The sequence below is a fragment of the Podarcis raffonei genome, chromosome 13 (assembly GCF_027172205.1).
Source record: "Podarcis raffonei isolate rPodRaf1 chromosome 13, rPodRaf1.pri, whole genome shotgun sequence".
Taxonomy (NCBI): domain Eukaryota; kingdom Metazoa; phylum Chordata; class Lepidosauria; order Squamata; family Lacertidae; genus Podarcis; species Podarcis raffonei.
In genome coordinates this window covers 8862316-8890014 of record NC_070614.1, presented here as the reverse complement: position 1 = coordinate 8890014, position 27699 = coordinate 8862316, and the positions used below count along the sequence as shown (strand labels likewise).

Here is a 27699-nt window from a genome sequence, read left to right as displayed (position 1 = left end):
CGAGGCTCGTCTGCGCATGTGCGGGTCGTGAGGGAGCGCGACTCCCAGCAACGGCCAAGATGTCGGCGCAGGGCGACTGCGAGTTCCTGGTGAAGCGGGCGCGGGAGCTGGTCCAGGGGGACCTGTGGGCGGCCAAGGCCTGGCTTATCACCGCGCGGAGCCTCTACCCCGCCGACTTCAACATCCAGGTCGGTGAGGGCGCGCCAGGCTCCGTGCGGCCTCCCCTTAACGGCTCCTTTTTCCCACAATGCTTTGCGCGCCGCAAGCCCTTCCCTCCCTTTTGTCGCTGCTGTTCTGCGGGCTCAGCACCATAGAGATAGGAACGCTTAGCACGCCCGGTTCCTTTACCTATTTGGGGGCAGCGCTTCCGACTTACCATGTTTTCTTTTCCCTCCTTTTTTATTTTCGCCTGCTTGTTTAAAGAGCTGAAAAGGTGGGAAAGCAGCTCTTGGGAGGCGGTGGAGAAATCCAGGCTTCTGCCATGCGAGTCGTTGGGTAGCAAGAGCGCCCACCCTCAATAGCAGAAGCCAATAGCAGTGATCGTTATTATTTATTGAATTTGTTCACTGTTTTATTTTGCCCTGGGCAGCCCAGAGTGACTCACAACCAAGCAACCTCCCCTCTCCCCCGCCACATAAAGGGAAAGGGACCCCTGACCATTAGGTCCAGTCGTGACCGACTCTGGGGTTGCGGCGCTCATCTCGCTTTACTGGCCGAGGGAGCCGGCGTACAGCTTCCGGGTCATGTGGCCAGCATGACTAAGCCGCTTCTGGCGAACCAGAGCAGCGCACGGAAACGCCGTTTACCTTCCCGCCGGAGCGGTACCTATTTATCTACTTGCACTTTGACGTGCTTTCAAACTGCTAGGTTGGCAGGAGCAGGGACCCAGCAACGGCAGCTCACCCCATCATTGCGGGGATTCGAACCGCCGACCTTGTGATCAGCAAGTCCTAGGCTCTGTGGTTTAACCCACAGCGCCACCCGCGTCATTAGGTTGCCTACCCCTGGTCTAAATCCTTCCTGTGCTTTTTTTCTGGGGGTACTCAACAGTAAGCAGAATCAGCACCATTTTCCACCCAAATTTTAAAAGTGTGGCACTTGGCTGGCTAAAAAAAAAAAGGCAAGCACCTGTAGCAAGATTATAAAAATTATTACAAATCACCACCACAACACCCCTTGGGAGAGGATGGGGGTCACAAGGCATAGGTGTCAACTTTTCCCTTTTCTTGCGAGGAACCATATTCGGAATACGCGTAAGAGATAAAGGGACCCCTGACCATTAGGTCCAGTCGTGGCCGACTCTGGGGTTGCAGCGCTCATCTCGCTTTATTGGCCGAGGGAGCCGGCGTACAGCTTCCAAGTCATGTGGCCAGCATAACTAAGCTGCTTCTGGCGAACCAGAGCAGTGCATGGAAACGCCGTTCACCTTCCCCTCCGGAGCGGTACCTATTTATCTACTTGTACTTTGACATGCTTTCGAACTGCTAACATAGATACCTTAAAACCATGGGTTGGGGAAGAAATACATTAGAAACACCCCAGTGTCTTCTAAAAGGCCACACATTGTTTAACTAGCCAAAGGGCTGTCTTTGTTTTAAGGCTTTCATCAGGTAAAGGTTTTTGATGGATTGGAATGCTTGTTTGCTTCTTTATGTTTTCGCTGATCCCAATATACTAAAATTACCAGATTTTTTTCAATGAATCCGGGGACACTTTACAACTTCCTACTAAATAGATGGATTTTGTCACGGGACTGATTTGTAAATCCGGGGACGCCAGGTAACCTTATTAAACATACCCCACTGCAAAAGTGTAGGAAGTAGTATAGTACTATAATAGGATATACAGATACCTCAAGTGAACTCATTGCTCTAAATTGCCTGAAATTATCACACTGCAATGTTGAGAATAGGCAGCGGTGTAAACATGCTCCAAACAAAACACACTTCACATTTTGCTAAAGATAGATTTAAATGCAATACTCCCATCAACTTACATTTCAACCCCTACTCTCCAGTCGCTACATTAAATTACTCTCTACATTACTTTCTACTCTACATTAAATGCACAGGCACTTTGCTTTCATAGCTCTCAGAGTTCTAAATGGAGATCCCAAACAAATAGGAAAAATGTTTTTTTCTGCCTGTGTCTCTGACTGCCTTTTAAAAATACACACATGTGTATGTGAGAGAGAGTGCATGTGCATGCATGTTTCTTCTCTCATTTTTTACTGTGGTAAGATAGAAAGATGTGATATTGAGAAGTTTGATGGAAGGTGTTCTGTATGGCTCATCTTCTGCCCTTGTTTTTTCAGTATGAGATGTACACTATTGAACGGAATGCAGAACGTACAGCATCAGCAGGCAGATTGCTATATGACATGTAAGATGCTTTCCATTTTTTTTCCAATCGAGGACTGAAAAAATTGTCTGTAAATCACTCTACTTAAAATTGTACTGCTTTATGTAATTGTTCTGATGTTGGACTACAACTCCCATCAATCCCTGAACACTGGTCCTGCTAGCTAGGGATGGTGGGAATTGTAGTCCAACAGCATCTGGGGAGCCAAGTTTGAGAAACAAGAGTTATAAGGCATGATAGGAAAAGTTACAGAAAATAAACAACCTCAGTTGGGGGTTGATAAAATTATGTATGGTGTGACTGAAGTAGATAGATTTTCTTAATCTATACTGGAACTTGTGGTCACCCAGTGAAACTGATCAGGATGGACAAAAAAGAATACTTGTTCACATAAAATCTGCTGCCCTCGTAAGTGGTGGAAGGTATAAAAAGTTTAGATATAGTCATAGAAATGCATAGGCTACAGTAGCTAAAAAGAACCTCTAGCTTCAAAGCTAGTGTACCACATTTGAGGGCAAACAGTTAGGCAGGGATATTACCTTGTCTTTGGTCTTCCTGGAAGCATTTACCGTATTTTTCGCTCTATAGGACGCACTTTTCCCCCTCCAAAAATTAAGGGGAAATGTGTGTGCGTCCTATAGAGTGAATGCAGGCTGTGCGGCTAAGCCCAAAGCCAGAACAGGGAGATGGAGCGCTGCGCAGCGCTCCATCTCGCTGTTCTAGCTTGGGGTTAGCTGCGCAAAGCCTCCGCAGGGCAGCGGAGTGCCTTCATGTCATGGGGGGAAGGGTGCAAAGCCAGTCCCATAAGTTCGGGGGGCAGCAGGAAGGCGCGCAATGCCTTCACGCTGCTCCCCAACCTGGTCTTTGGGGCTGGCGGTGGGGGAAAGCAGTGCTCCCCCCCGCCAGCCCCAAAGAGCAGGTTGAAAGGAACCCAAAGCCTCCGGAGCCCAGCGGGAATTCAGGTGAACGCACCTTGAACGCACAGAACGCACCTTGTTTTAGAGGGGGAGAACAAGAAAAACCTTTTTTTCCCCTGTTCTTCCCCTCCTATAGAGCAAAAAATACGGTACCTGGCAATTGTTAGATTCATAAAAGAGGAGACCTGCTTTAGTTCCTAGAAGAAACAAGAAACATTTTCATTTTAAGTAGTGTGGCTTTCCTAGTAGAATTTCTGTTCTTGATTGATTACAAATATAAATAATTCCAAACTTTTTTCAATTCTTTATTTCAGGTTTGTTAATTTCCCAGACCAACCAGTGGTGTGGCGGGAGATTAGTGTCATTACAGCAGCCTTAAGGAACGATTCGCAGGACAAGCAAACTCAGTTTTTAAGAGGTATGCCTTTCTTCCACTTGCAAAACAGTTGCAAAACAGTTGACTTGATGATGATCAGTGCTGCAATGTCTCTGAAGATTTTGAGGAATGTTCCTCCAGCAGCTTTTCTCCCAGCCAACAAATTACTTGACTTCTAGTTGCAGTGGTCTTCCACTCAAACCTTTTTTATTATTTTAAATTCTCTCTTCTTAGCCCTACCCCAGATTGTTTGCTTCATTGCAGGGCCCACAAGACAGAGCTGTTCCACCAGGCCTTTGGCCAGGGCGCAGCCTGACCCCCTACTTTGGCAATCCTCACAGAACTCTAGCCCAATGGTTGCCATTAATCTAATTTGAACTGATTTTATAATGAAATGATTTTAGAATGTTGTATCATTTTACTGTTGTTAGCTGCTCTGAGCCCGGCTTTGGCTGGGGAGGGCGGGATATAAATAAAATTATTATTTATTTATTTATTTATTTATTTATTTATTTTCCCTCCTACAGGTTTATTTGAAACCCTTCCAGGTCGAGTTCAGTGTGAAATGTTACTGAAAGCCACAGAGCAGTGCTTTAATACGTTGGAACGGGCGGAAATGTTGCTCCTGCTTTTGCGACGTTTCCCTGAGACGGTGGTTCAACATGGGGTAAGAGAGTAGAGTTTCTTCGTATTTCAAATACTTTTTTGTTCTTCTTTGTTCTCATACCTGACTTCAGATTGGTAGAAATAAAAAAAAAAGTGCCAGGACATTCTTTGGAGGACTGTGTGATCTTTGTGCTAAAATTAATCAGAATAGCAAAGCAGTCAGTGGGTGTAGAAGAACAATTTTTCCAATGCTAATTTAAGATGCTCAGAAATACAAAACATGTTGATTTATGAATATTTAGAGTTTTAAAACCCTCCACTTTCTCAGCTTTGTATTGCTGCTAATAAAATACAGTAGTGCAGGTGTAAACTGTAAATTGTTCAGGAAGAGGTGAGGCAGGAAGCGATTACTTTTCATTGTTCAATATGCTTCTAGGGAACAAAATCTTGAACTAATAGATTTTACATTTTATTTAAACTTTGCAAAGGTGGGCCTTGGGGAAACATTATTAGAAGCAGAAAATATTGAAGACCAAGAATCACCTGTCAATTGTTTTAGAAAATTATTTGGTAAGTAAAGTAGTACTTAAATGACAGGACTTGATGCTATTTTTAATAAATGGATATTTTTGCTGTCTTGCTCATCATAACCCACGTATATTAAGATCAAAAAACTGGATAAATCCTTGGGAGATTATCCTTGTTGGAAAAAAACCTTCGAGCTTTATTGCTGTTTATCTGACTCCACCTGACTTGTGTTACTCTTTTTGCAATATTAAATGTGCAAGCGAGACTAAATTTATGAGGGGGTTATGTCCTGGGGATAGTGCAACACAGCCAAAATCCCATATAATCCAAACACATTGGGTGCAATGCCGGGTGGGATTGCCAAAGTCTTTTTTTCTGGGCGCCTGCCAAGTGCATAAAGCTGAATGCTCACAAGTTAAATGTTGTGAGCTACCTGTATAATAGAAAAGTTGTATTCTGGTTCATACTGTGGCTCTGAGATCCAATATCCAATAAAAGGGGACAAATCTACAGTAGGCCTGCAACTGTCCCTCGCTGCCCCACAAGTTGGCAGCAACATTATTTCTTGGGGATGGGGAGAAACTACAGCATTGTAATTGTAAGGGATTTTCTGGAGTTTGAAAATGCACCAAGAAGTAAAAGCTCCTCTCAAAAGTCAGGCCTGTCAAGCCTCCACTGTTGATTTAGGTTCCATAGAGGTGTTAATAATGTTATAGGTTTAATTGCATGGCAGAACCTTATATAAAGTACTTCAGTAGAGTTTCTTCTGGTGTAGGGATTTGGGGGGGGCGAATTTCATTGATTTATTAGGGGGGTGGCTTTTTTTAATGGTTTTCAGTGGAGTGCTTACCACGGTAATAGTTTTCATCTCTAAAATGTTTATTTGTTGGACTGCTGCCCCCATCATGCTTGACCACTGGCCATGCTGGTTGAAATTGATGGAAGTTGTGAAGTTCAGCGACATTTGGAGGGCCACAGGTTGCCCATACCTGCTTTTAGAAGATGACATGTGTCTTTGAAATCGATTGCCTAATTTAATAAGCTATTGATTTAACCTGTTGTTAGCAGGGCCTTGTTTTAGAGGAGTCTCAAAGCAGCTTGTCACTCACTTTGTTTGGTTAAATTGCATTGTCAGGACAACTGGAAATCCTAAAATACTGTTTTTGGGTCCTTTTTAGTCTGTGATGTCCTTCCCCTAATCATTAACAACCCTGATGTGCGTCTTCCGGCCAACCTGTTATATAAGTATCTGAATAAAGCAGCAGAGTTTTATATTAATTATGTGACGAGATCTGCGCAGACTGAAAATCAATACCAAGGTAAAAGCACTGGAGTCAAATGCACTAGCAAACTAAGGAATGGAGGTTACTGCATGTCAAAACAGTATGTGGGATTTTGTGAGGGAGTGTGGGGGTTTTTGGACTGTGAATTGCTGCAGAGCTCATCTGTGTCTGGCTGTAGCAGTCTCTATTTCCTCCCCACACCTCCCCCAAAATATTAAAGAAGGCTGAGCTAATTGACTTGAAGGTAGCTTGGTTTAAGACCCAAAAAATGCCATCATGAGTTCCATTTCTAGAATATTTGTTCGAGTCAGATTTTGCTTGTTGATTTTACTTTTGAATACATGCCATGGGAAATTTTAACTACCACCCGCTTTGTTAGAACCACAGTCCTTGATTCTAACAATAAAAAAGTTTCTAACATCCTTAAAAGTACTTGTCACCTAATCCCACACAAACAGATAATACCAGACTTTGTGCAGTTCAGCAGTGCAGCAGCAGATGACCACATAGATCCATTCAGAAGGAAATCAGTGAGACATCACTACCCTAAAGGGTTTATATAGTCCAGAAAACAACAGAAGAAGGGAAGGAAATGGAGGTAGTAAAAAGGAAGAACATTCACAGGGGCCTTTCTTCCATAAGGGGCAGAAAGGACAGAGTTGTTTTCATGGAGCCCAAGACTTTCTGACAGCTGAGGTTGGTAGATGGGATGTGTCAAAATATTAGAGGGGAACCAGTCCATGAAGGATTTTGAAGGTAGATATGAGCAGTTTGTGCAGGATCCAGGATCAGTTTTCTCCTCTGTATTTGAGATTTGTCCTTTTATTCAAGTTTGGACTATAACATATGTGTGTGTTTGCGTATGGGTGGGTGTGTACGTACACACACATGCATATAAAAAGTGTAAGAGGCATGGACTGCAGGATGTTAAGACTGTTGGACTGATTTTTGGTGATGAACTAAGGTATGCGTCTGTTGGTTTCTAGGTACACAGGATACATCTGATCTTGTGTCCCCCAGTAAACGAAGCTCTCAGAAATACGTAATAGAGGGCTTAACTGAGAAATCTTCTCAAATTACGGATCCTTGGGAAAGGGTGTTCAAGATACTGTCCATAGTGGGAGTAAGGTGTGAATGGCAGATGGACATGGCAAGGAGGTTTGTTGTTATTATTACCGTATAATCCTATTACTATTACTATTACTATTATTGTTATGTTTCATCAGAAGCAAGTTCCATTGCGTATAATAGCACTTAATGGCATGTAGGGGTGTCTAGGATTGCAGGCTTGGATTCTAAAATAAGTTCAGAGATGGAAAGTTTCCTTTTCTCCTTGCAGTCACCTGAAAAGTCTCTCCAAAGAGCATGGGTCCTGAAAAATAGGGACTGGGACATGCAAGTACAGCAGATCTCTGTGCCAGTTTGGGTATTTCTTCCAGTGTCCTGCCCCATCTTGTTCCAGAGGGCCCTTGACCATCCACAATGCTTGTTGAAGGGTGCAGCTGGCTGCAGAAGGGGAGGGCACACTTTCTTTCAGTGAACATATTAAAAAGATAGCATATTAAAACTACCGGATTAGAAAGCCTATTAACTTTGTATGCTTGTGTCTTCTTCAGAAGCTTTGGTGACACATTGCTCAAAATGAAAGATGTCTGCAGATACATCAGTAACTATGATAATGAATCTCATGCAAAATACAAGACCCAAGTGGTCTATTCCACAATGCTGGTCTTCTTCAAGAACGCATTCCTGTATGTCAGCAGCATCCAACCTTCTCTCTTCCAAGGTTAGTTCATGGTCAAATACTTTGTTAAGAGCAAGGGTAGGTTCACCTGCAGCCCTCCAGATGATGTTAGACTCTTTGGGTTCCATTTGTATCCCCAACTGACATGGCCAATGGTCAAGGATAATGGGATTTGTAGTCTAAAACATCTGGAAGTCCATAGGTTAGCCCAGCCCATAGATGAACCTGTTTGGTTGTAGGTTTTTATTTTGTTTAAACCAAGAATCCTGGGATTCTTTGAAGATACAGTGGTACCTCTGGTTAAGAGCTTAATTCGTTCTGAAGGTCTGTTCTTAACCTGAAACTGTTCTTAACCTGAGGTACCACTTTAGCTAATGGGGCTTCCTGCTGCTGCCGTGCCGCCACCACACAATTTCTGTTCTCATCCTGAAGCAAAGTTCTTAACCCGAGGTACTATTTCTGGGTCTGTAACCTGAAGCATGTGTAACCTGAAGCGTCTGTAACCCAAGGTACCACTGAATATCAGGGGCTCCTCAGTGAAAAAGTCAGAAATGAACAAGCATCTTGACAAGAGCCCGTGCAGATGTGCATCCCACACAGCGCCCCCAATAACAATGAATGCACTGGCTGTGGGGAAGAGTAGAATATTCCCCTAGCAATGGAGTGTTGCTGTTTTGGGTAGCGAGCAAGCGCAGACTTGAGGGGAAACATGAGGAAGACCATAGAACAAATAGCCCTGTGTGCATGTGATGTGATTTGTCTGAAGGCCAAACTCAATGTGACACTAAACTCATCATTAGAATCCATTTGTGCTAGGTGCCAATAGAAATTGTTTTGGGGGCCAGTAGCATTACCTAGGAGGGATTTTCATCAGGACCACAACAGATTGGGGGGAGGGGAGTCCTGGTGAAATTATACAGCTCATTCCTCTTTGCTTTAGTTAAGAGGGCCCCTTTAGATCAGGGGTCAGCAAACTTTTTCAGCAGGGGGGCGGTCCACTATCCCTCAGACCATGTGAGGGGCCGGACTGTATTTTGAGGGGGGGGATGAACGAATTCCTATGCCCCACAAATAACCCAGAGATGCATTTTAAATAAAAGGACACATTCTACTCATGTAAAAACATGCTGATTCCTGGACCATCCGCGGGCCAGATTGAGAAGGCGATTGGGCTGGATCTGGCCCCCGGGCCTTAGTTTCCCTACCCATGCTTTAGATCTTCCTACAGTAGCCCCAGGAGTTTGTGATTTGCTCAGTGTACCACGATTGGCATAATATTTGTGGGCTTTATATATTGATGATGAACCTCCCTTGTTATCTCAGTTTTATAGATGATAGAGAGATTTAGCCCTTAAATTGCTGGCCAAGGATTCACAGGCTCAGAAATAAATTGTGGGTATGATCTTGTGTTAAAATACCTAATTACTTTTAGGAGGATTTGGCATGGGTGTTGATTTCTTCATAAAATTATTATTTTACTTTTGCGTGGTATTGTGAAGTATACGCTTAATAAGTTGCTTATAGTACAACTAGATGCTTTCACCATACTGCTGAAGTGAATCTTCTGGTAGCTAGAAGCATATTCCAGTGGCAGTCTCTCAGTTGCAACTGTGCTTAAGTGGTGTGTTTGATTTTAAACATAGGACCAAATGCCCCAAACCAAGTTCCACTGGTTTTGGTGGAGGATGTTTCCAATGTTTATGGCGATACAGACATTGAACGGAGCAAACATGTGCACAAAAAGCGGAAGCTTGCCGAAGGGAGAGAGAAAACCATGGTAACGTGTTTCATCCTTGGCATAAATGGGATGTTAATTTGGCATAGGGTTTTAGGATGTGGGTTTGTTCATAATTATTCTTTCTGGAATTTGCATGTATTTTTTTTTTTAATACACATCACACAAACAAGCATTGAATAAAACGAACAAACAATACAAAACAGAAAAAATGCAAAAACAAAATTACAAGGATGTAAACATAATAACATAATCTGCAATCAAAAATACAAAACATTATGTTCTCCCCAAAAAGGAAAAAGAAGAACGAAAAACAACACCAAAAAAAGAAAAAAGGAAAAGGAAAAAAGAAATTGACTTCCAACTAACGCCATGTGGATCTTTATTCCTCATATCACAGGTTGTCTGTAATGATTAAATTTATGGCCAAACTTTCAGGTTTAATAAGAAATTATTCTAATGAGAAAATAAGGAGAGAGTGGGAAGTCTTTATAAATTATATAAAGAAAACTGATTCCCAGATTCATACTTGGCTTAGCTTAGAATAAAAATCTCACAGGTAATTAGAATAATTCTCCAAGAATTTGCATGTATTTTGGTTTAGTAAGAAGAAACATCTTTCGTTTTGAAGCCTACATTGCAAGCATTGTGTGATGAGTGAACACCTGAACTGACCTTTCAAGTTTGCAATAAGTCTAGCGTCATTAATTTCATTTGGTGGTGGTTCTCAGAGTTGTAATGTGAATAGAATTTGATTTTGCTTTGTTTGTTGCTGTGTTGCAACCGGCTGAGAACTCGTGAGTGTATTTCCTTCAGTTGTAGTCAACACTATATCATGCAACTTTCACGAGGTGCTTAAGGTGATATTTGTAAGAAGTTGTTTGTCAGAGTCAAAGGGTTTAGAATTCGAAGCATATAGTTTGACATGATACTTAAGTATTGTCTCAACCTGCAGAGAAAGAAGATTGGGGCTCAGAGACCAATGAATTGTGGGGTGCAGGGAAGTTAAGCAGTAAATGAGCGCAATATGTGATATTGCAGAGCTCACATGACACAGAAGCTAAGGCAGGTTATTGTTGGTTTGAATGAATATTTAAGCACTTTTGACAGTTTGCTTGGAGCAAACACTTTTTGATTCTGGAATACCTAAATAAGTGTATTGGGCTACTTTAGAAGTGGCAGAAAATAAGTATTTTTACTATCCTGCCTGCAAAGTCATTTTGGCTTTTTAAAAAAGGCATTGCCAACTTTTTCAAAAGTTTGCCACCAAGAATCTGGGAGTAACTAATGTTCTATGAACATATGCTATGGACTGGCAGTTTTTTACAGAGTTAACTCAAATACAACATTTATGTTAGCCTATTGCTCAGTTTATTTTTTTGTTTATTTAAAAAAATGTTTCACTTAAGCATATTTACAAACAAACAAACAATAAAGTAAACACATTTTACTCCAAAAACCAAAGAGAGTAAAGGGAAAGGGTAAGAAAGAAAAAAGGATGAAGTACCACACCCATTTGACTCCCCTCTACCAGCTCTCATCATCTCTGAGTCATTTAAGTTCTTATTTACACTTCATATCATTTATTGCTGTAATTACTTCTTTTATAGCACTATTATGGTATAACATCAAGTCACCTTACAAGCTTAGTCTAAACAGTTTATTTTGCATTGTCTTTTGACCAGAGCTCTGATGACGAGGATCCTTCTGGGAAGGGGAGAAGCAGGCACATTGCAGTAAATGCAGCAGACCTTCCAAACGCCATTGAAGTACAAGAAAGCTTTAGGCTGGCTAGGGAGAGCTGGGAACTTCTCCATTCTCTTGAATCTTTGGATAAAGGTACGTATGATGGTGTGCTGACAAGCTTTATGCTGCTTTGGTATGCATGGGGAAATATATGCTTCTGGAACGTGACAGTTCCATCATGTTCCATCCAGGTCTTGTGCCTTTTGACAGGGTACTGACAAGTGTCTTTTGAGTCTTTGCTCTAATGTGACTCACGGAAAGCCTTGGTAGAAGCAAATGGTTCTTCATTTGCCAGCCTGGTGATCCCAAATGAACTGTTGACATGGGGAGTGGTTGACCTCTTTTTAGAGCAGGGGCTCCCAACCTTTATTAATATGGTTCTCCCCGAGTATAGGGACGTGGGTGGCGCTGTGGGTTAAACCACAGAGCCTAGGACTTGCTGATCAGAAGGTCGGCGGTTCTAATCCCCGCGACGGGGTGAGCTTCCCGTTGCTCGGTCCCTGCTCCTGCCAACCTAGCAGTTTGAAAGCACACCAAAGTGCAAGTAGATAAATAGGTACCGCTCCAGCGGGAAGGCAAACGGTGTTTCCATGCACTGCTTTGGTTTGCCAGAAGTGGCTTAGTCATGCTGGCCACATGACCCGGAAGCTGTATGCCGGCTCCCTCGGCCAATAAAGCGAGATGAGCGCCGAAACCCCAGAGTCGGTCATGACTGGACCTAATGGTCAGGGGTACCTTTACCTTTACCTTTACCCCGAGTATACACATCTATTATTTTGACTTCCTACAGCAGGTCCAGGAACCAGATGCAGCCCCCTGGACCTTTATTTGACCTTTGAAACTCTCCCCAGACCACACACCCTCCCAAACTACTCTCCCCAACCCTGCTTTGCACCCTCCTTGAGTGTTTATGACTGGCTTAAAAGTGTATTTGACTCGTTCGTTGCTTGACCCTCTTTTGCCTCTGACCTGGGCCCCCACCACTGACATCTGAACCACCCTCCCTCCACCCTCCTGAAGGCTTTCCAGAAGGGAATATAGTTCCTGGGCTGCAAGAGGTTCCCCCATCTCTATTCTAGAAGAACCAGGTTGTCTAGCAGCAGAGTTTGGGTCTAGGCCTGAGAACAATGTCTGAAGAGTGTTCACTACCAAGTTCATGCCAGTGTATTTCTGCGCTGTCTTTACCTGAAGGCTTGCAGAGAGAGCTAAAGCAAGCAGTTGCCCTGATATATTTGCCTGTAATCCATTTTATTTTGCAGAATTCACAAGAATCTGTGTGTCATGGAAGACCGATACTTGGCTCTGGCTGCGGATTTTCCTCGCAGATATGATCATCTATCAGGTAAAAGCTGCAGATTCCTTCCGTTTTACTGTAATGCTTAGCCAAGAATTCTTTTCTGTAGGAACTCAGCCCAAACAAACAAATGGTTGCGTATTGCCTCTCAAACCGACTGTCAGTGGGGGCACATGAAGCTCAACTGTGTGTACTTGTGCTCTAAGCATCCAAGGTTTGGACTTCAGGGTTCCTACTTGGGTGTCATCAGTACTCAGCCCTGTTCCCAGCAGTAACCATCAAATTTGGGCTGCTCTGAGGATTGCTGAGGCAATGTCCTTTAAGTGTTCTGAACCCTCCCATAGTGTTGCTGAAATACAGTAAATATAGTGCTGGTAGAGACATCACCTTGCCAACAAAGGTTCGTATAGTTAAAGCTATGGTTTTCCCAGTAGTGATGTATGGAAGTGAGAGCTGGACCATCAAGAAGGCTGATCGCCGAAGAATGGATGCTTTTGAATTATGGTGCTGGAGGAGACTCTTGAGAGTCCCATGGACTGCAAGAAGATCAAACCTCTCCATTCTGAAGGAAATCAGCCCTGAGTGCTCACTGGAAGGACAGATCGTGAAGCTGAGGCTCCAATACTTTGGCCACCTCATGAGAAGAGAAGACTCCCTGGAAAAGACCCTGATGTTGGGAAAGATGGAGGGCACAAGGAGAAGGGGGCGACAGAGGACGAGATGGTTGGATAGTGTTTTCGAGGTTACCAGCATGAGTTTGACCAAACTGCGGGAGGCAGTGGAGGACAGAGGTGCCTGGCGTTCTCTGGTCCATGGGGTCACGAAGAGTCGGACACGACTAAACAACAACAAAGTGCTGGTATAACTAGCAGCAAAGAGCCATGAATCGAGAATCTCACCTCTTTCATGAATTTACCAGGCGCTCTTAGGCATGCTGTGCTCTCTCAGCCTTCAGCTCTTCTTCTGCAAAATGGGTGTAATAATGCTCACCCTCCTTAAGAAGCTGCTGTAACAATTACTGAGAGCGCACATGTAAATAGTAGTAGTAGTAGTCTTGTCTCTATTCTTAATATTAAGCATGGTGTTTTTTAAACTTAGCTTTATAGAAAGCGTAGTATTTTGTTGCCTAGAGACCCCTGATTTCTGAAAATGGTCAAATTAGAGTGATCTGTCTTTTGTTTCTGTCTCTGGAAAGGGTCAATATAAAAAAGCAATTGCCAGCTTGCATCACTTATCAGCTCTGCAGGGATCTCACTCTCCGCAGCAGATCCTGGGGCAAGGATCCCTAGAGAACCAGCGATCCCTAATCCAGCTTGCAACCTGTCACTTTGCCCTTGGAGAATACCGTGTAAGTCTTTGTGCTCCTCCCTAATCTAGCTAGCCTCTTCCCTTTCTTGCTGTTGACCTGCTGCAAAGAGTGGGATTTATGGGACAGAGTGCAGGTCTCAGAAAGGTTCTCAACTGGGCTGTGGATGCCAACCAAAACTCTTGTAGTCATTCCTCCCATTGGCTCAGAAAAGGGATGGTGCTACCCCCATAACTTCTATAGCACTGCTTGGCTGTTGCAAGCAAAACTGGGGAGCCTCCTGCTGGAGATGGGCTATGCTTCTCACACCAATTCTGTTTGCAGAAATCAAGAAGGACCATTGGCTTCTACAAGCAGCCTGAATTGACCCCTTAACAAGATAGTGGCAATCTTAACTGTCTAATTATTGCGGCTTCTCTGCTGGCTTGTGTGGGTTCGCTTCTAAAATCGTTGGTCTTCTTTTTTCTTGTAGTTGACCTGTGAAAAGGTACTTGACCTGATGTGCTACATGGTGCTTCCCATACAAGAAGGGGTTAAGCTTCCGGAAGAGCAGCCTACAGTGAAGTCCAAATTCAGGAAAGGTACTGGATTACTTGATCTCTGAATAGCAGACAAGAAAACTCTGAATTAAAAATCGTAGACATCTAGCCCCTAAATCTGTTCAGAAAAAGTCTGTAGTAACTGCTAAAAATACACCTTTTCAAAAAAGCATAAGTACTTCTTTTCCCTTACGTCCCCCTTCCCCCTCCAATCAGTCAATCAATCAATCAATCAATCACTGGATTAAATTATGATGATTTGGATCTCTGTTCTTGTTACAGATGTTAATGAGTTGGGAAGAAGAGGTGGCACTGGCAAATTGGGAATTATTTTTAATGGCTAACTGTTGCGACTTCATTCTTAGCAAAGTTACAGACTTTGTAATAATTATCAATCTGTCATTTGTCTTTAGCTACGGAGTTGAAGCTCTGGCCATGTACCAGTAAAGCAATTATGCCCTATTGCCTACGGTTACTGTTAGCTTGTTTTAAGGTAAGCTGTTATTCCAATTGTAGTCAGGAAAATATGCCTTGTTACCACTTGGTTTCTGGAGTGGATAGACTTGGTCATTTCTATTATTCTGTTAAGCAGAATCATAGAATTGGAAGGGAAGATTTTTACCATCAGTGGGTAATGGTTGCCTATATCCACTGAAAGAGTTTACAAGATTTGGTAATAAACTTTCTGACTATGTTTGCTCCAAATTAACGTTCCCAATTATTATATTAATCCTTCCTCAAAAACAGGATTATTTTTTTTACTACTTTATATGAGCTAGCATGGTGACTAAGAGGCTCTGCTGTGACTTAAGGGAGTCCCCAGTTCAAAGCTTGTATCCTCCATGAACTCAACCAGGTGTCCAAGGCAAGCCACATTACCCCATCTGAAATATCATGATACTGGTGGTCTACCTTACAGTGTTGCTGCAGTAGTGCCCAATTCTGGGCACAATTTTAAAAGTATATTGACAGGCTAGAATGTGTGCAGAGGAGGGTGAACAAGATGATCAAGGGTCTGGAAACTTATGAAGAACAGTTGAGGGAATTGGGTATGTTTAGCCTGGATGAGGGACGTGGGTGGCGCTGTGGGTTAAACCACAGAGCCTAGGGCTTGCTGATCAGAAGGTCAGCGGTTCGAATCCCCGCGATGGGGTGAGCTCCCGTTGCTCAGTCCCTGCTCCTGCCAACCTAGCAGTTCGAAAGCACATCAAAGTGCAAGTAGTTAAATAGGTACCGCTCGGGGGCCCACCAGGGGGCGCGTTGGAAGATGGCCGACAATAACATCTCTCTGACCCACATGAGGTAGTTTAGGGGCTGCTATGGGAAGTAGACAGCCTTCCCTCCCCACCAGGATGTGGTGGGGTGCTGCCTGGCCAGCGGTGTTCACAATGCACCCCCTGATCCGAGAGATGGAGGTGCAGAACACTTGGCACGAGCCCTCGGTGAGTTCAGCTCTTCCTGACGCCGATTCCGATTAGCGCGTGCTGGTTGCTTCAGCCCGGAATTATAATTGGAAACAGATGATTGGAAATGAAGCTGAAGCACATACATCAAGCAAAGCTCGACAGATAAGGCTGCTGAATAATGGATCTCTGCGACTGAAAGCGACGGATGGATAAGTAAATCTTTTGATATGTCATCACCAAGAGACTGTATGTTTGGAACGAAGGGGGGGTGGAGGAAAAACTTTTTTTTTCTTTATATGATGTGACAAAAATAACCCTCCACTCCAGAAAGAAACAAGATCGTTGCGTCTTTTTTAAGAAGCATAAGCAGAAGTTTAAGACTGTGTGGGAGGTGGAAAATAAGATCGGTGGACGCTGAGGAATTTTTATGACGCAGTAAAAAAATGGCGTCTCACCATGACAGGCTGCCGGAGAAAAGAAAAGAGAGATGGGGGAGGAGAATCAGGAATGCTGGAAAGAGAAGGAGTACGAAACTGAAGTTTGATCTGACAGAGCCCCTTGATCTATTTGATTTATTCGGCTAGCCTGGAAAAATAAAAGACAATGAAGATTAATTTTGTTTACGGAGGTGTTGAACAGGGCTGTCCTGGACTAATCCCACACAGAGAAACCAGTTTTCAGTCTGCTTATGAGAATCATCAGAGATCGCAAAGAAAGGAATGTACGACGACAACAACAAGATGAAGAAAATATATAAAGAACTATCTGGACTGAACTGGATACGACTGATTAATTAATGCAGTAAAATAAGTGAAGTCTGGACTTAGCCGAAATTTTGGACTCGTGTGGAGCTTGATATATGGGTACCCCCCCAAAAATTAAAAATTTGGCTGTATAATTTGGAACTAATGTGATTTGAACAATATGATGTGATTGGCCTGTTAATAAAAATTATTTTTTTAAAAAAAGATAAATAGGTACCGCTCCGGCAGGAAGGTAAACGGCGTTTCCGTGCGCTGCTCTGGTTCGCCAGAAGCAGCTTAGTCATGCTGGCCACATGACCCGGAAGCTGTACGCCGGCTCCCTCGGCCAGTAAAGCGAGATGAGGGCCGCAACCCCAAAGTCGGTCACGACTGGACCTAATGGTCAGGGGTCCCTTTACCTTTACCTAGCCTGGATGAGAGGAGATTTGATAACAATCTTCAAATATCTAAAAGGCTGTCACAATGTGGGTGGAGCAAGCTTGTTTTCTCCTGTTCCAGAGAGTAGGAATCAAACCAACAGTTTCAGTGAAAAAGGTATTTAAATATACCTTCTTGAAGAAACCAGAGGCCTTTCTCTTGGGCATGGTCGGCCAAGTGGTGCCAAAGAAGGACAGAACTTTTTTTATGTATGCTACAACAGCAGCAAGGATACTCATCGCAAAGTATTGGAAGACGCAAGATCTACCCACTCTGGAAGAATGGCAGATGAAACTGATTGACTGTATGGGATTGGCAGAAATGACGAGCAGAATCCGTGACCAGGGAGAAGAGTCGGCTGAAGAAGATTGGAAAAAATTTAAGGACTATTTACAGAAACATTGTAAAATTTAAGAAAGTCAGATGGTGTTGGATTGAAATTGAGAGGTTTCTAGCTGCAATAATATATAAGTACATAGATGGGGAAAAGAAAGGGTTTGAAAAATAAGGTAATGTTATAAGCTGTGATGCTTTAAATGAAGGATTTGCTGAACAAATAATCTTAATTGGGATACAAGAAGGAGAAGTATGAGGAGGTCTGAGAAATTTGTTATTTAAAAGTATGGTTTATGAATTTTATGCCTGTGTTTAATGTTTCTGTTTGTTTTGTTTGTTTATTTGTTTAAAAAATTGGAAAATTTAATAAATATTCTTTAAAAAAAAACCAAACCAACAGTTTCAGTTTACAAGAAAAGGAGGTTCTGACTAAACCTCAGGAAGAAATTTATGACAGTAGGAGCTGTTCGACAGTAGAACAGGCTCCCTCAGAAGATGGTGGACTCCCCTTTTTAAGAAGAGCTCTGTCATATCTGATCTGGTTGAGATTCCTGCATTGCAGGGGGTTGGACTAGATGAACTTTGGGGTCCCTTCCAACTCTACAATTCTATGAATTATTGAGATGACACAAATTACCGTATTTTTTGCTCTATAAGACGCACCAGACCACGAGACGCACCTAGTTTTTGGAGGAGGAAAACAAGAAAAAAATATTCTGAATCTCAGAAGCCAGAACAGCAAGAGGGATCGCTGCACAGTGAAAGCAGCAATCCCTCTTGCTGTTCTGGCTTCTGGGATAGCTGCGCAGCCTGCATTTGCTCCATAAGACGCACACACATTTCCCCTTACTTTTTAGGAGGGAAAAAGTGAGTCTTACAGAGCAAAAAATACGATACTTTGAATGCTAAGTGGTGGTGTTTTGTCACAAGTCTCTATAAAGTGTGCTTGCAACTGATTCAGCCTCATTGCAAACACCAAACAAGTATTTTTGGAGATTCTGAACAGTTCCTTGAAATTATAGGTTCTGTTCTGCCAGCCGTCTACATTGACATGCTGCTTAGACCAGTCCTTTGTGGATAGTTATGAATCTGTAGCCTGGCAGAATCTCAGGAAATGAGATTCACATGCAAAATGCAAAGCAACTCCTCTCAAGTGTCTCTGCATTTTTTCCTTTGCAGCTGAGAGCTTTCACAGACAACAGAGACGATATGGCACTGGGTCACGTGATTGTGTTGCTGCAGCAGGAATGGCCAAGGGGAGAAAACCTGTTCTTGAAAGCAATTAACAAAATCTGCCTACAAGGAAACTTCCAGTATGAAAATTTTTTCAACTATGTTACAAGTATCCTTTTCCCAAAAATGCCCTGGGACCAGCTTAACCATTCAGGAAGCTAACAGTTTCAGAATTTCCCAAGAGAAGAGGGGTCTGATCTTAGAAAAGGTGGGGTAGAGGTCTGATGGAATGGAATTTAAGCTCTATAATAGCTGGGAAATGAAAGGGGCAATGGAGCAGGAGGAAAAAGAGAGACTCGGGAGCATGGCGATATGCATTTAGGATGGCCCAGGGGCCCAGACACTTCTGTTTGCGGGACAACCCGTTCATGGCAACTATGGCATGTGTTAACTGCTGGATACTTTTAAGTGTAAAAAGTTCCCTTCCTATTGCAAGACTGGTCAGTGTGCCGCAGCCAACACTGTACTAGCTTGTTACAGCTAAAGATAAATTAAATCCATCCATTTGCATGCAGTTAATAAAGGGGAAGCATAAAGTGATTTACTAGGACAATAACAAGGAATAGGGTTTTGAAGATCACTTGCAAAACACATCGTAATATTTTTTTCCCTGTGTTCAAATCTTTCCTTTTTGGACCTGAACAATTGCTCCAGATATTGATATGCTGGAAGAATTTGCCTATTTAAGAACACAAGAAGGAGGAAAAATTCACTTGGAATTGTTGCCAAATCAGGGAATGTTGATAAAGTAAGAAGACTATTTTTTCCAATTTTAGAGTTGATGAGAATATAATTTATGTGATGTGGCTAGTTAAAGCAGTGTACGTACTGGAAAGCTTCCAACTTAAGTTGATAGGTCTGTGTCTGTTGTACATTTAAAATCCCAGGTAAGCAGGCAACTAAATGCATACAATATCATGGGGAAATGGGAATTTTAAACTTATTTTTGGCATTGGAATCAGCTGTGGGTAAGCTAGTCAGTGCAGTGGGACTGTGTGAAGCCTGGCCAGTGAGTGCTAAGTCTCTGCAGGGCTGTAAAAACTTAAGTGGCTTAGAGGGGAAAGTGTTTCCAACTGTGGCACAATGCTAGGGAGATGGTATGTCATAGCCACATAGATTATTGTCAAGCAGACCGCTCCATTTAATACAGAGAGCAGAATCGCAAGACCAACTCTATGATTCTATGATCTAAGACCTTTTGTCTAAAAGCGTATAGTCTTCCGTGATTGTAACAATGAAGAGCAGGTAACAAATAATTTTAAACAATTGCAAAGTCAGCAGCTGGTTAGTCCAGGAATCTCAAATGAGAGTTCTGTCATGGTGAAATCCCCAGGTGGGTTGATAACTAGAAACTGCTACATTCCCTTTCCATAGATTGCACAAAGCAGGTCACACAAAAAACCCCATAAGCTCAGCTGTATTGTTTCAGGCTATTGAATGAATGGCTTTTATCCATTTATAACTTTTCCCACGAGGGAAAGTTATTTTGCCTCTTTAGTTCTATAAGGGTATGATGACTGTTTCAGAGTGTATCCCAAGTTGGGCAGGTGTGGGTTATGTGCGTCCTGTGATACTTGGGGTACCAAATCCAGTGGCATGTTCCCTGGTAGCTCTGATAAACATCTTCCTGTGTCCAGTCTCTTTCCCTAGCCTCCTGTTCATATTCCTTTCAGCCACAATTGTGGCTTCTCTCGATTTTTTGATTATTATTTTTTTGTATACCTGAATGTACATCAGCTGATGTTTGTCAGTACCTGACACGTGCCTGGGTGAATTTGAGGAAGTGACCATTCATTTGAGTAGAAATATTCAGGAATTAATGGCAGCCCTGAAATGGCTCCGCACATTGGCAGTCAAAGGGTAGCATGGAAAATGTTCTTTAGCATGGATACAGGGAGCATCCCCTGGGAATGAGGGCGAGGGGAGTTTGGGCTAGCAATGAGTCCACTCGTCTCTGACAAGGGAAAACCAAGGCACTCTACCACGTTAGACCTAGTGGCTAAAACCGTGGATTATATCTTTAAATATATAAGAGACATCAAAGACTCCCTAGAGAAGATTATATCCTTTATATCCCCAAAAGTTAATGTCAGCCCCGTAGATGCTTCATCGGAGGATAGGGCCGAACCAACACCTAGAGTACCTATCCTACTGCGCTCAACTTCGCAGACTGGCTGCAAATTTGAAAATGAACAAACTATGGAAGATTTACACACCATATCTTCCTACAATCTTTCACTACAAGCCACTAGACTTTGTTTAATTATCCTCCCCTTCAAAGGTCAGGTTGTTAACTGGTCGTCTGTACATGTTGCAAGAAGGCATCTAGCTGAGCTTTTGGGTGTAAATCCCCTTTCCATCGATCTGAAATCCACTGTCCACATTTACAGCAAGCCACACAAGGCAATCTCCGAAAAAGGGTGACAGCTTAATAGCATGCCTCGGCTGATGACAACAATCTCACAAGGCATCGGTCCTCATAGGTGTTCATATCTCTGAGAGATGTGGATAAATGATCAAGACGGAGGAGGGAAGAAATAATAATGGAGAGGAGCTGGCAGAAGCTCACTATTTATTTATTTCTTTAAAGTGGCTTAGATTCTCAGGATGCTGAATTATGAGTTTGTATGGTAGATGCAGGGACACGGGTGGCGCTGTGGGTTAAACCACAGAGCCTAGGACTTGCCGATCAGAAGGTCGGTGGGTCGAATCCCCGCGACGGGGTGAGCTCCCGTTGCTGGGTCCCTGCTCCTGCCAACCTAGCAGTTCGAAAGCACGTCAAAGTGCAAGTAGATAAATAGGTACCGCTCTGGCGGGAAGGTAAACGGCGTTTCTGTGCGCTGCTCTGGTTCGCCAGAAGCGGCTTAGTCATGCTGGCCACATGACCCCGGAAGCTGTACGCTGGCTCCTTTGGCCGGTAAAGTGAGATGAGCGCCACAACCCCAGAGTCGGCCTCAACTGGACCTAGTGGTCAGGGGTCCTTTTACACAATGCCACGAACTTCACTTGCTGATGTCGAAATTGATGCTGAAGCTTCTTTAGGATGTGATGGGGGCACCAGTGTGCCCATTGGAGCAAGAGGTCACAACCCAGCCCATCTGAACATACGTGCTTTGGGGGAAAGGGGATACAGCACACTGCTACCCAAAAGATGGGCAGGAGCAATCTTTACTTTCCATTAGGTAATGGAAGCCACTTGCTGATGAGGGCAGCAGATGAAGAATATTGTTTCCACCCCTGTTTTCCTCCGCCCCAATATGCAGTAAAATGAAATGCATGGTTGGTTATCAATAGCATTTTGGTTATCAATAAGTGAATCAGGGCAAGAAAGGGGTACTTCCTCTAGCTATGAAAGAATGGCTAGCATACTTGCAAAAGGAGACACCCTCCACCTTCCGCTTGAGAGCAGGAACCCTTTTGCTGCTCCCAGACTACACCTGGCAGCAATGTTAGAAATGAACAATCCCGCGTGAGACAGTTCTCTCTTCCTGCCAAGCTAGACCTGCTTTCTTCCATCTCCCCACCCAAAAGGATGAGAAAGGGAAGGGAGCATTCACCAGCAAGTCCAACCTGTGGTTCATGCCAAGATTGGTTCTTCCCACAGCTGCCTGGGAGGAAAAAAGCAAGTTGAGAGAGGAGTTATTTTGGTAGAGGAGTATGAATCTGCTCACAATTATGATTAGTCAACTGTCCGAGTCTTGTCTGCTCCAAAGGAGGTCCTCACCATCTGACACCCCCCCCCCGAAGCCTTGGAGCAGGCATAGGCAAACTCGGCCCTCCGGATGTTTTGGGACTACAACTTCTATCACCCCTAGCTAACAGGACCAGGGGTCAGGGATGATGGGAGTTGTAGTCCCAAAACATCTGGAGGGCTGAGTTCGCCTAGGCCTGCCTTAGAGGTTATTACTTCTGGAGGCTGCCTGGTGGATTAACCAGGTGGAGGATTAATTGGGTGGTAAGGAAGAGTGTTAGGGACATGGGTGGCACTGTGGGTTAAACCACAGAGCCTAGGACAGAAGGTTGGCGGTTCGAATCCCTGTGACGGGGTGAGCTCCCGTTGCTCGGTCCCAGCTCCTGCCGACCTAGTAGTTCGAAAGTACGTCAAAGTGCAAGTAGATAAATAGGTACCGCTCCGGCGGGAAGGTAAACGGCGTTTCCGTGTGCTCCTCTGGTTCGCCAGAAGCGGCTTAGTCATGCTGGCCACATGACCCGGAAGCTGTATGCCAGCTCCCTCGGCCAGTAAAGCGAGATGAGCCGCAACCCCAGAGTCGTCCGCGACTGGACATAAGGGTCAGGGGTCCCTTTACCTTTTCTTGAATAGATGCCTTTGCCCCTGATGCTGCCTTTTGGGAGGAAGGTCCTCTAGCAGGTTCTGTGTAGCCAAGGTTCAGTGGCACCTTGAGTAACAAACACCTCAGGTTACAAACGCTGCAGGTTACAAACTCTGCTAACCTGGAAGAGTTACCTCGAGTTGAGAACTTTGCCCCAGGATGAGAACGGAAATCGTGTGCCAGCGGCACAGCAGCAGCAAGAGGCCCCATTAGCGAAAGCACGCCTCTAGTTAAGAATAGTTTTAGGTTAAGAACGGACCTCTGGAACGAATTAAGTTCTTAACCCGAGGTACCATTGTATAGTCCTGACCTGAGGTTCCAGCATGGCTTTTCAAATCCCTTGTGGACTGATAATAGAAAATTGGACTTACTATGGATTCCCTTCTGGTTAGCAGGCCAACCCACCCTGTTCCATGTTCTGGGGTGGATTGCGATCACATGAGTAGTTGCCCTAGAACAGGACAGTTTCTGACTCCATTGAGTTCCTTCTGCCTCTGCTCTTTTCAGTTGCAGCCTGTTACCTTGGGCTGGATCTGATCTTTAGTTGAAGCTTGTGTGCCAGGCATTTGGATTTGAGGAAGTGGCCCTGCTGCTATATTCTGAGAACCCGAGTTCCCTTCTCGAGAAGGGCATATAATTCTGCCAGTTGAAACAAGTTATTCCTTGTGTGTCTGCTGACCACAAGGGAACTTCATGCGGGTCTAATTTCCTGATTGTCCGCAGGGCTGTAGCAACTGCATTCCCCTTAGGTCAAATTTATGTTGAAATAAAGCTGATTTTGTTCTTTTATCTTCCATGAATTATTGGGGGTTGGCAGCACATCTGAAGTGAAGCAAGAATGGAAAAGATTCTGAAATGTCTATCAAAGCACATCCCACCAACTTAATCCAATTATATGTTGAAAGATGAAGAAAGCGGGCTAACTTGTGGTTCTGATTCATGAATTGCAAGCTCATCTCCTGTCAGGGAGAAACTCTCTCCACCCCATTCCTTCTGCCTTTACAAAAAGCTTAGTTGCCCCATCTCTGGAGGCTTTTGGATAATTCCCCTTTGGTTAGTTTAAATGACTGTGGGAAATAGATTTTCTTCTTGATTAAAATGCATCAAACACAACCATTTGGGCCAAATTTTCCCCCGTTTGAGGCATCTCTGAATCTTTTATCTGCTTGACTTGCATCTCCTTTATGTTACTATAGCTTTTTGCTTTGTAACATTAACACTAAAGCTGGAAAAGGATTCAGTAAGGCTGAAGCCAGCCAAATATGGGAGCAGCTCTCGTCTGTACCTTAACAGTTGTGAAAACCAAAACGAACAGCAAAACTTAAGTGGCATCCTGTTACAGTTAATGCACCCAGAGTATGTACTCTATTTAAATATATGTTTGCAAAAAGAGATCCCTGGGGCTTTATAGCAGAACAAAACCAATTGCTGCTTTGTTGCTTAGGGACCCATGGCCAAAGTAAATGCCCCAATGCAGTTGTATGTAAGGATGCTTCTCCCCTAGCCAGAAAATCTTTAACCATTTATTTTCCAGTCCATTTTCTCCAAAAACTACCACGTCTTCCCCTCCCCACAGTTGCAGACCTGTGTGTGGAGAAAAGACTGCCAAAGGAAAGGAATAAACACCCACTGCTGCTTCTCTGGTCCTCCCTGGGAGGCTTTGCAAAGAAGAAGGGGATAGCAGGACTTCATTATTCACTTTAACGTGAATAAGTATTTGCTGGGACTCCAGGCTAAAATGTTGCTACATCCGCTGAGGAACATAACGCAGGAATTATTTTGTCGCAGTTCGCAATTCTTTGTAAATACAACACACTATGTAGTTCATATTATGCCATTGGTTTTTTGTTTTTTAATTTGCAGTGGCTTCTCCAATACTGCATTTGGGAGCCCCAAGCCCACTGGATTTAGTTCGTTTTCCTTTCCTAATCCCAAACAAAAGATCCATTGTGTGCCTTCAGGACTAGGGTTTGGGCTCTTGGTCAGAAGCCCCTTTCCTCTTTTCTGTGTCTTAGTTCTCTGGAGCGTTGATTTTTGTAGCACAGGGGAAGTTGGTGTGAGTATTTGAATGCTGCTGTTTGCTGTTTTTTAAAGGACTTCTAGCCCTCCGCTGGGGTTACTGCAGCAGGAATTCATGCCTGTACTACAGCCCAGCATGCAGACTGCTGACAGGTACCAAGCAGGGGATCTTCCCTGCTCATAGTGTGCTGTCTTTTTTGTCAATATGTTTTACTGCCCATGGTTATCAGCCCTTTGTTAACTCAGTAGTTTTTATCCATGCTTTCGTTCTCCATTTGTGCCTTACATCACTTGGAAAGCCATCTTTTTACAGTTGTTAACATTTTTGTTGTTTTTCCATAAGTTACCGGCACATGTATGTTACTCTATTTTTAAATGGGTCTCTCTACAATCAAACAAGAATGGTGCCCCAGATAGATTTTTGTGGACAGTCCAGTCTGTTATTTTATTCAAATTTGGGTAATGAAGCCCCTCCCAATTATTAAATATGTTAATTATGCTGCCAGGTTCTCTTGCATTTTACCCTCAACTGTACTTGCTTGCTTCTGTTTTCTTTGCCTCTAAGATCTGGATTTTTTTGGCCATCAGCAGTTAAAAATTCCATCCTATCCACATTTCTGCTAATAATCCTTCAGCACTGCAAAAATATGTTGGCCGTTTTCTGTCTGCAGTTTGCACAGGAATAGGAAGTTAGTCCCCACCTCTCAAAATGTTGCTAGGGCAAGATGGAGGCACTGAAAAAGCAGGGCATAATACCGTTTAAAATACTAGGTTTTTGGGGGAGCAAGTCTCACTGAATAGGACTTACTTCTGAGTAGACATGGTCAGGATTATGCTGCAAGGTGTCCAGGGGTTAAAGTTATTTTCAATCAAGTTAGATGCATTTACTTAATGAAGCCATCTTTTTCAGGGGGTGCACATACTTATATCCACTTGTTGTGGAGTAGTGTGTATTGGATTTTGGGTAAAGATTGTCACAATAACATATAAGTTTAGGTGGTATACGAGTCCTGCCTGCTGCCTGCGACCCATTCTTATTTTGGAAGTCTCTGCAACCGGGCATTGCAGCTCTGCAATGTCCTACTTAGCACAAGGCATGCTGTAGCAGTGTTTAGTAGATGTGTAACTGTTAGACTCTAACAGTTCTTTCTCTTATTGACATCCCAGTCCATGGAATGAACCCTTTTTGCTTGTTTTAAGAGCCATGGAAGGCACATCTTCCCCTTCCCTCCCAAATTGCTTGAAAATTAGTGGGTCAGTTGCAGCAGCAGGGGGAGCAAATTCTATTATCCTCATATGCTGATGGGGCAGTTTTGCAGCTTTCGGAGCTACAGTAGTATTTGTTAAAGAAGCTTAGTGTTATGACCAATAATAATGGGACTGTTGATTTCTCTGGCCTTACTGGGCTTCAGGACCCAATGAATTTCTCAAGAGAGAGAGTTAGTCTTCGGGCAGGGATCAGATTGGTTGCTAACATCTCCAACTTTCTGCGGTCGCATGATGCTCATTTCTTAAGCTGTTTTTACCTTGCTTTGGGCAAACAACTTACACTAGCAAAGCAGCTTATGTTGGTTCTTTCACTATTTGACACACCAACATGAAAATACCATTTGTAGCAGTTGTTCTTTTATACATGAAAAATCCTTGAATCTCCCTTGCTAGGGTGTTGCCCAGAGGTTTAAAAATCAGGCGGAGATTTGTTGTATAATTTTGTGATAAAAGTATGGCATTCCTGGAGAACAGGGCTTTTTTTTCTTAATGAATGTTCTTAGAAAGGCTAAGCTGGGAAGCTAGGTTCCACAAAAACCCACACAGAATGCAAAAACATTTAAATGGAAATGGTAGCTCCATGACGTTTTAATTATTTTGTGTATTATAATTGCAGGCATCACACAGTTACCAGGGGAATAACCAAAGGCGTAAAGGAGGATTTCCGCCTGGCAATGGAGCGCCAAGTGTCGCGCTGTGGGGAAAATCTGATGACCGTGTTGCACAGATTCTGCATCAATGAGAAGATCTTGCTCCTTCAGACGCTGACCTGAGTACCATGAGCTTTCTACTGGAACATCTTGCTAAGGACAGGCAAGCAGAGTAGAGAGCCATGTGGTTGTCTTGATGTCGGACTGGAATTCCCCTGAAATCCATAGCTCAGCTTGCTGAAGAAGTGCTAGTTGAGCATGGTTAACTAAAGTCTCAATGGATGGTTCATACCACCAGAACTTCAAGCACCATTCAGTAAAACCTTTGAGCTGTGTACTGTAAATAAAAATGTTTTTTTAAAATGCATTTGAAAGTTAAGTGTTTGATAAAAGGTGCTGGGCTTCAGCCTTAAACCTTTGGACTCTCGGAGCCCCTTCCAACTCTACAGTTCTATGATCCTACAATCCCCATTTGTGCGTCTTGGAAGAGGGAAGAATGAATGGTCGTTAGCTCAAGGTGTCATGCATCAAAGAATCTATAACTCTTGGTGGAATTACGGTCAATTTTTTTCTGAGGCGATCTGGATGAAGGAAGCTAGCGAGTCGAAAAGGCACGGCTGAGACAAGGTAGCGCTCTTAGCTCATTGGCTTGGCCTAGTCAGGTCTATCTTGGGATGGAGCCATGCTGGCACTTCAAGAGCTTATTAATGACTCTTTTTCATTCCACTCTTGTCATTTTGAGTAATGTCCCACAAACAGCAACAGCATGCAGATGAAAAGGTTCCTGGTTGACTTCTGCCAGTCTCAGGCACAGTTGTTTGGCATGGTAACTGTCTCTT

General features: G+C 43.5%; 1 protein-coding gene across 5 annotated transcripts; it reads left to right on the top strand.

Moving 5' to 3' along the window:
• On the top strand, nucleotides 1-27699 carry INTS10 (integrator complex subunit 10). 5 transcript variants are annotated; one of them, XM_053363040.1, is made up of 18 exons: nucleotides 1-188; nucleotides 2315-2382; nucleotides 3593-3696; nucleotides 4182-4321; nucleotides 4749-4830; nucleotides 5967-6107; nucleotides 7058-7229; nucleotides 7688-7857; nucleotides 9459-9592; nucleotides 11236-11389; nucleotides 12556-12638; nucleotides 13786-13938; nucleotides 14369-14477; nucleotides 14849-14928; nucleotides 18538-18700; nucleotides 19246-19339; nucleotides 25017-25094; nucleotides 26827-27699. In XM_053363040.1, the coding sequence occupies exons 1-18, from the start codon at nucleotides 60-62 to the stop codon at nucleotides 26981-26983; spliced, it is 2211 nt and encodes a 736-aa protein (XP_053219015.1). In that variant the 5' UTR covers nucleotides 1-59; the 3' UTR covers nucleotides 26984-27699. The 5 variants fall into 5 exon arrangements, with proteins under 5 accessions (XP_053219015.1, XP_053219016.1, XP_053219017.1 ...); XM_053363041.1 differs by lacking the exon at nucleotides 25017-25094 and having other exon boundaries at nucleotides 2-188; XM_053363042.1 differs by lacking the exons at nucleotides 19246-19339; nucleotides 25017-25094 and having other exon boundaries at nucleotides 2-188; nucleotides 18538-18671.

Excerpts from the sequence above, each read along its gene's own strand:
- INTS10 (XM_053363040.1), top strand. The coding sequence starts at position 60 with ATGTCGGCGCAGGGCGACTGCGAGTTCCTGGTGAAGCGGGCGCGGGAG. Across the intron at positions 7,230-7,687 it reads CAGATGGACATGGCAAGGAG|AAGCTTTGGTGACACATTGC; the intron begins GTTTGTTGTTAT and ends TGTCTTCTTCAG. Across the intron at positions 11,390-12,555 it reads TCTTGAATCTTTGGATAAAG|AATTCACAAGAATCTGTGTG; the intron begins GTACGTATGATG and ends TTTATTTTGCAG.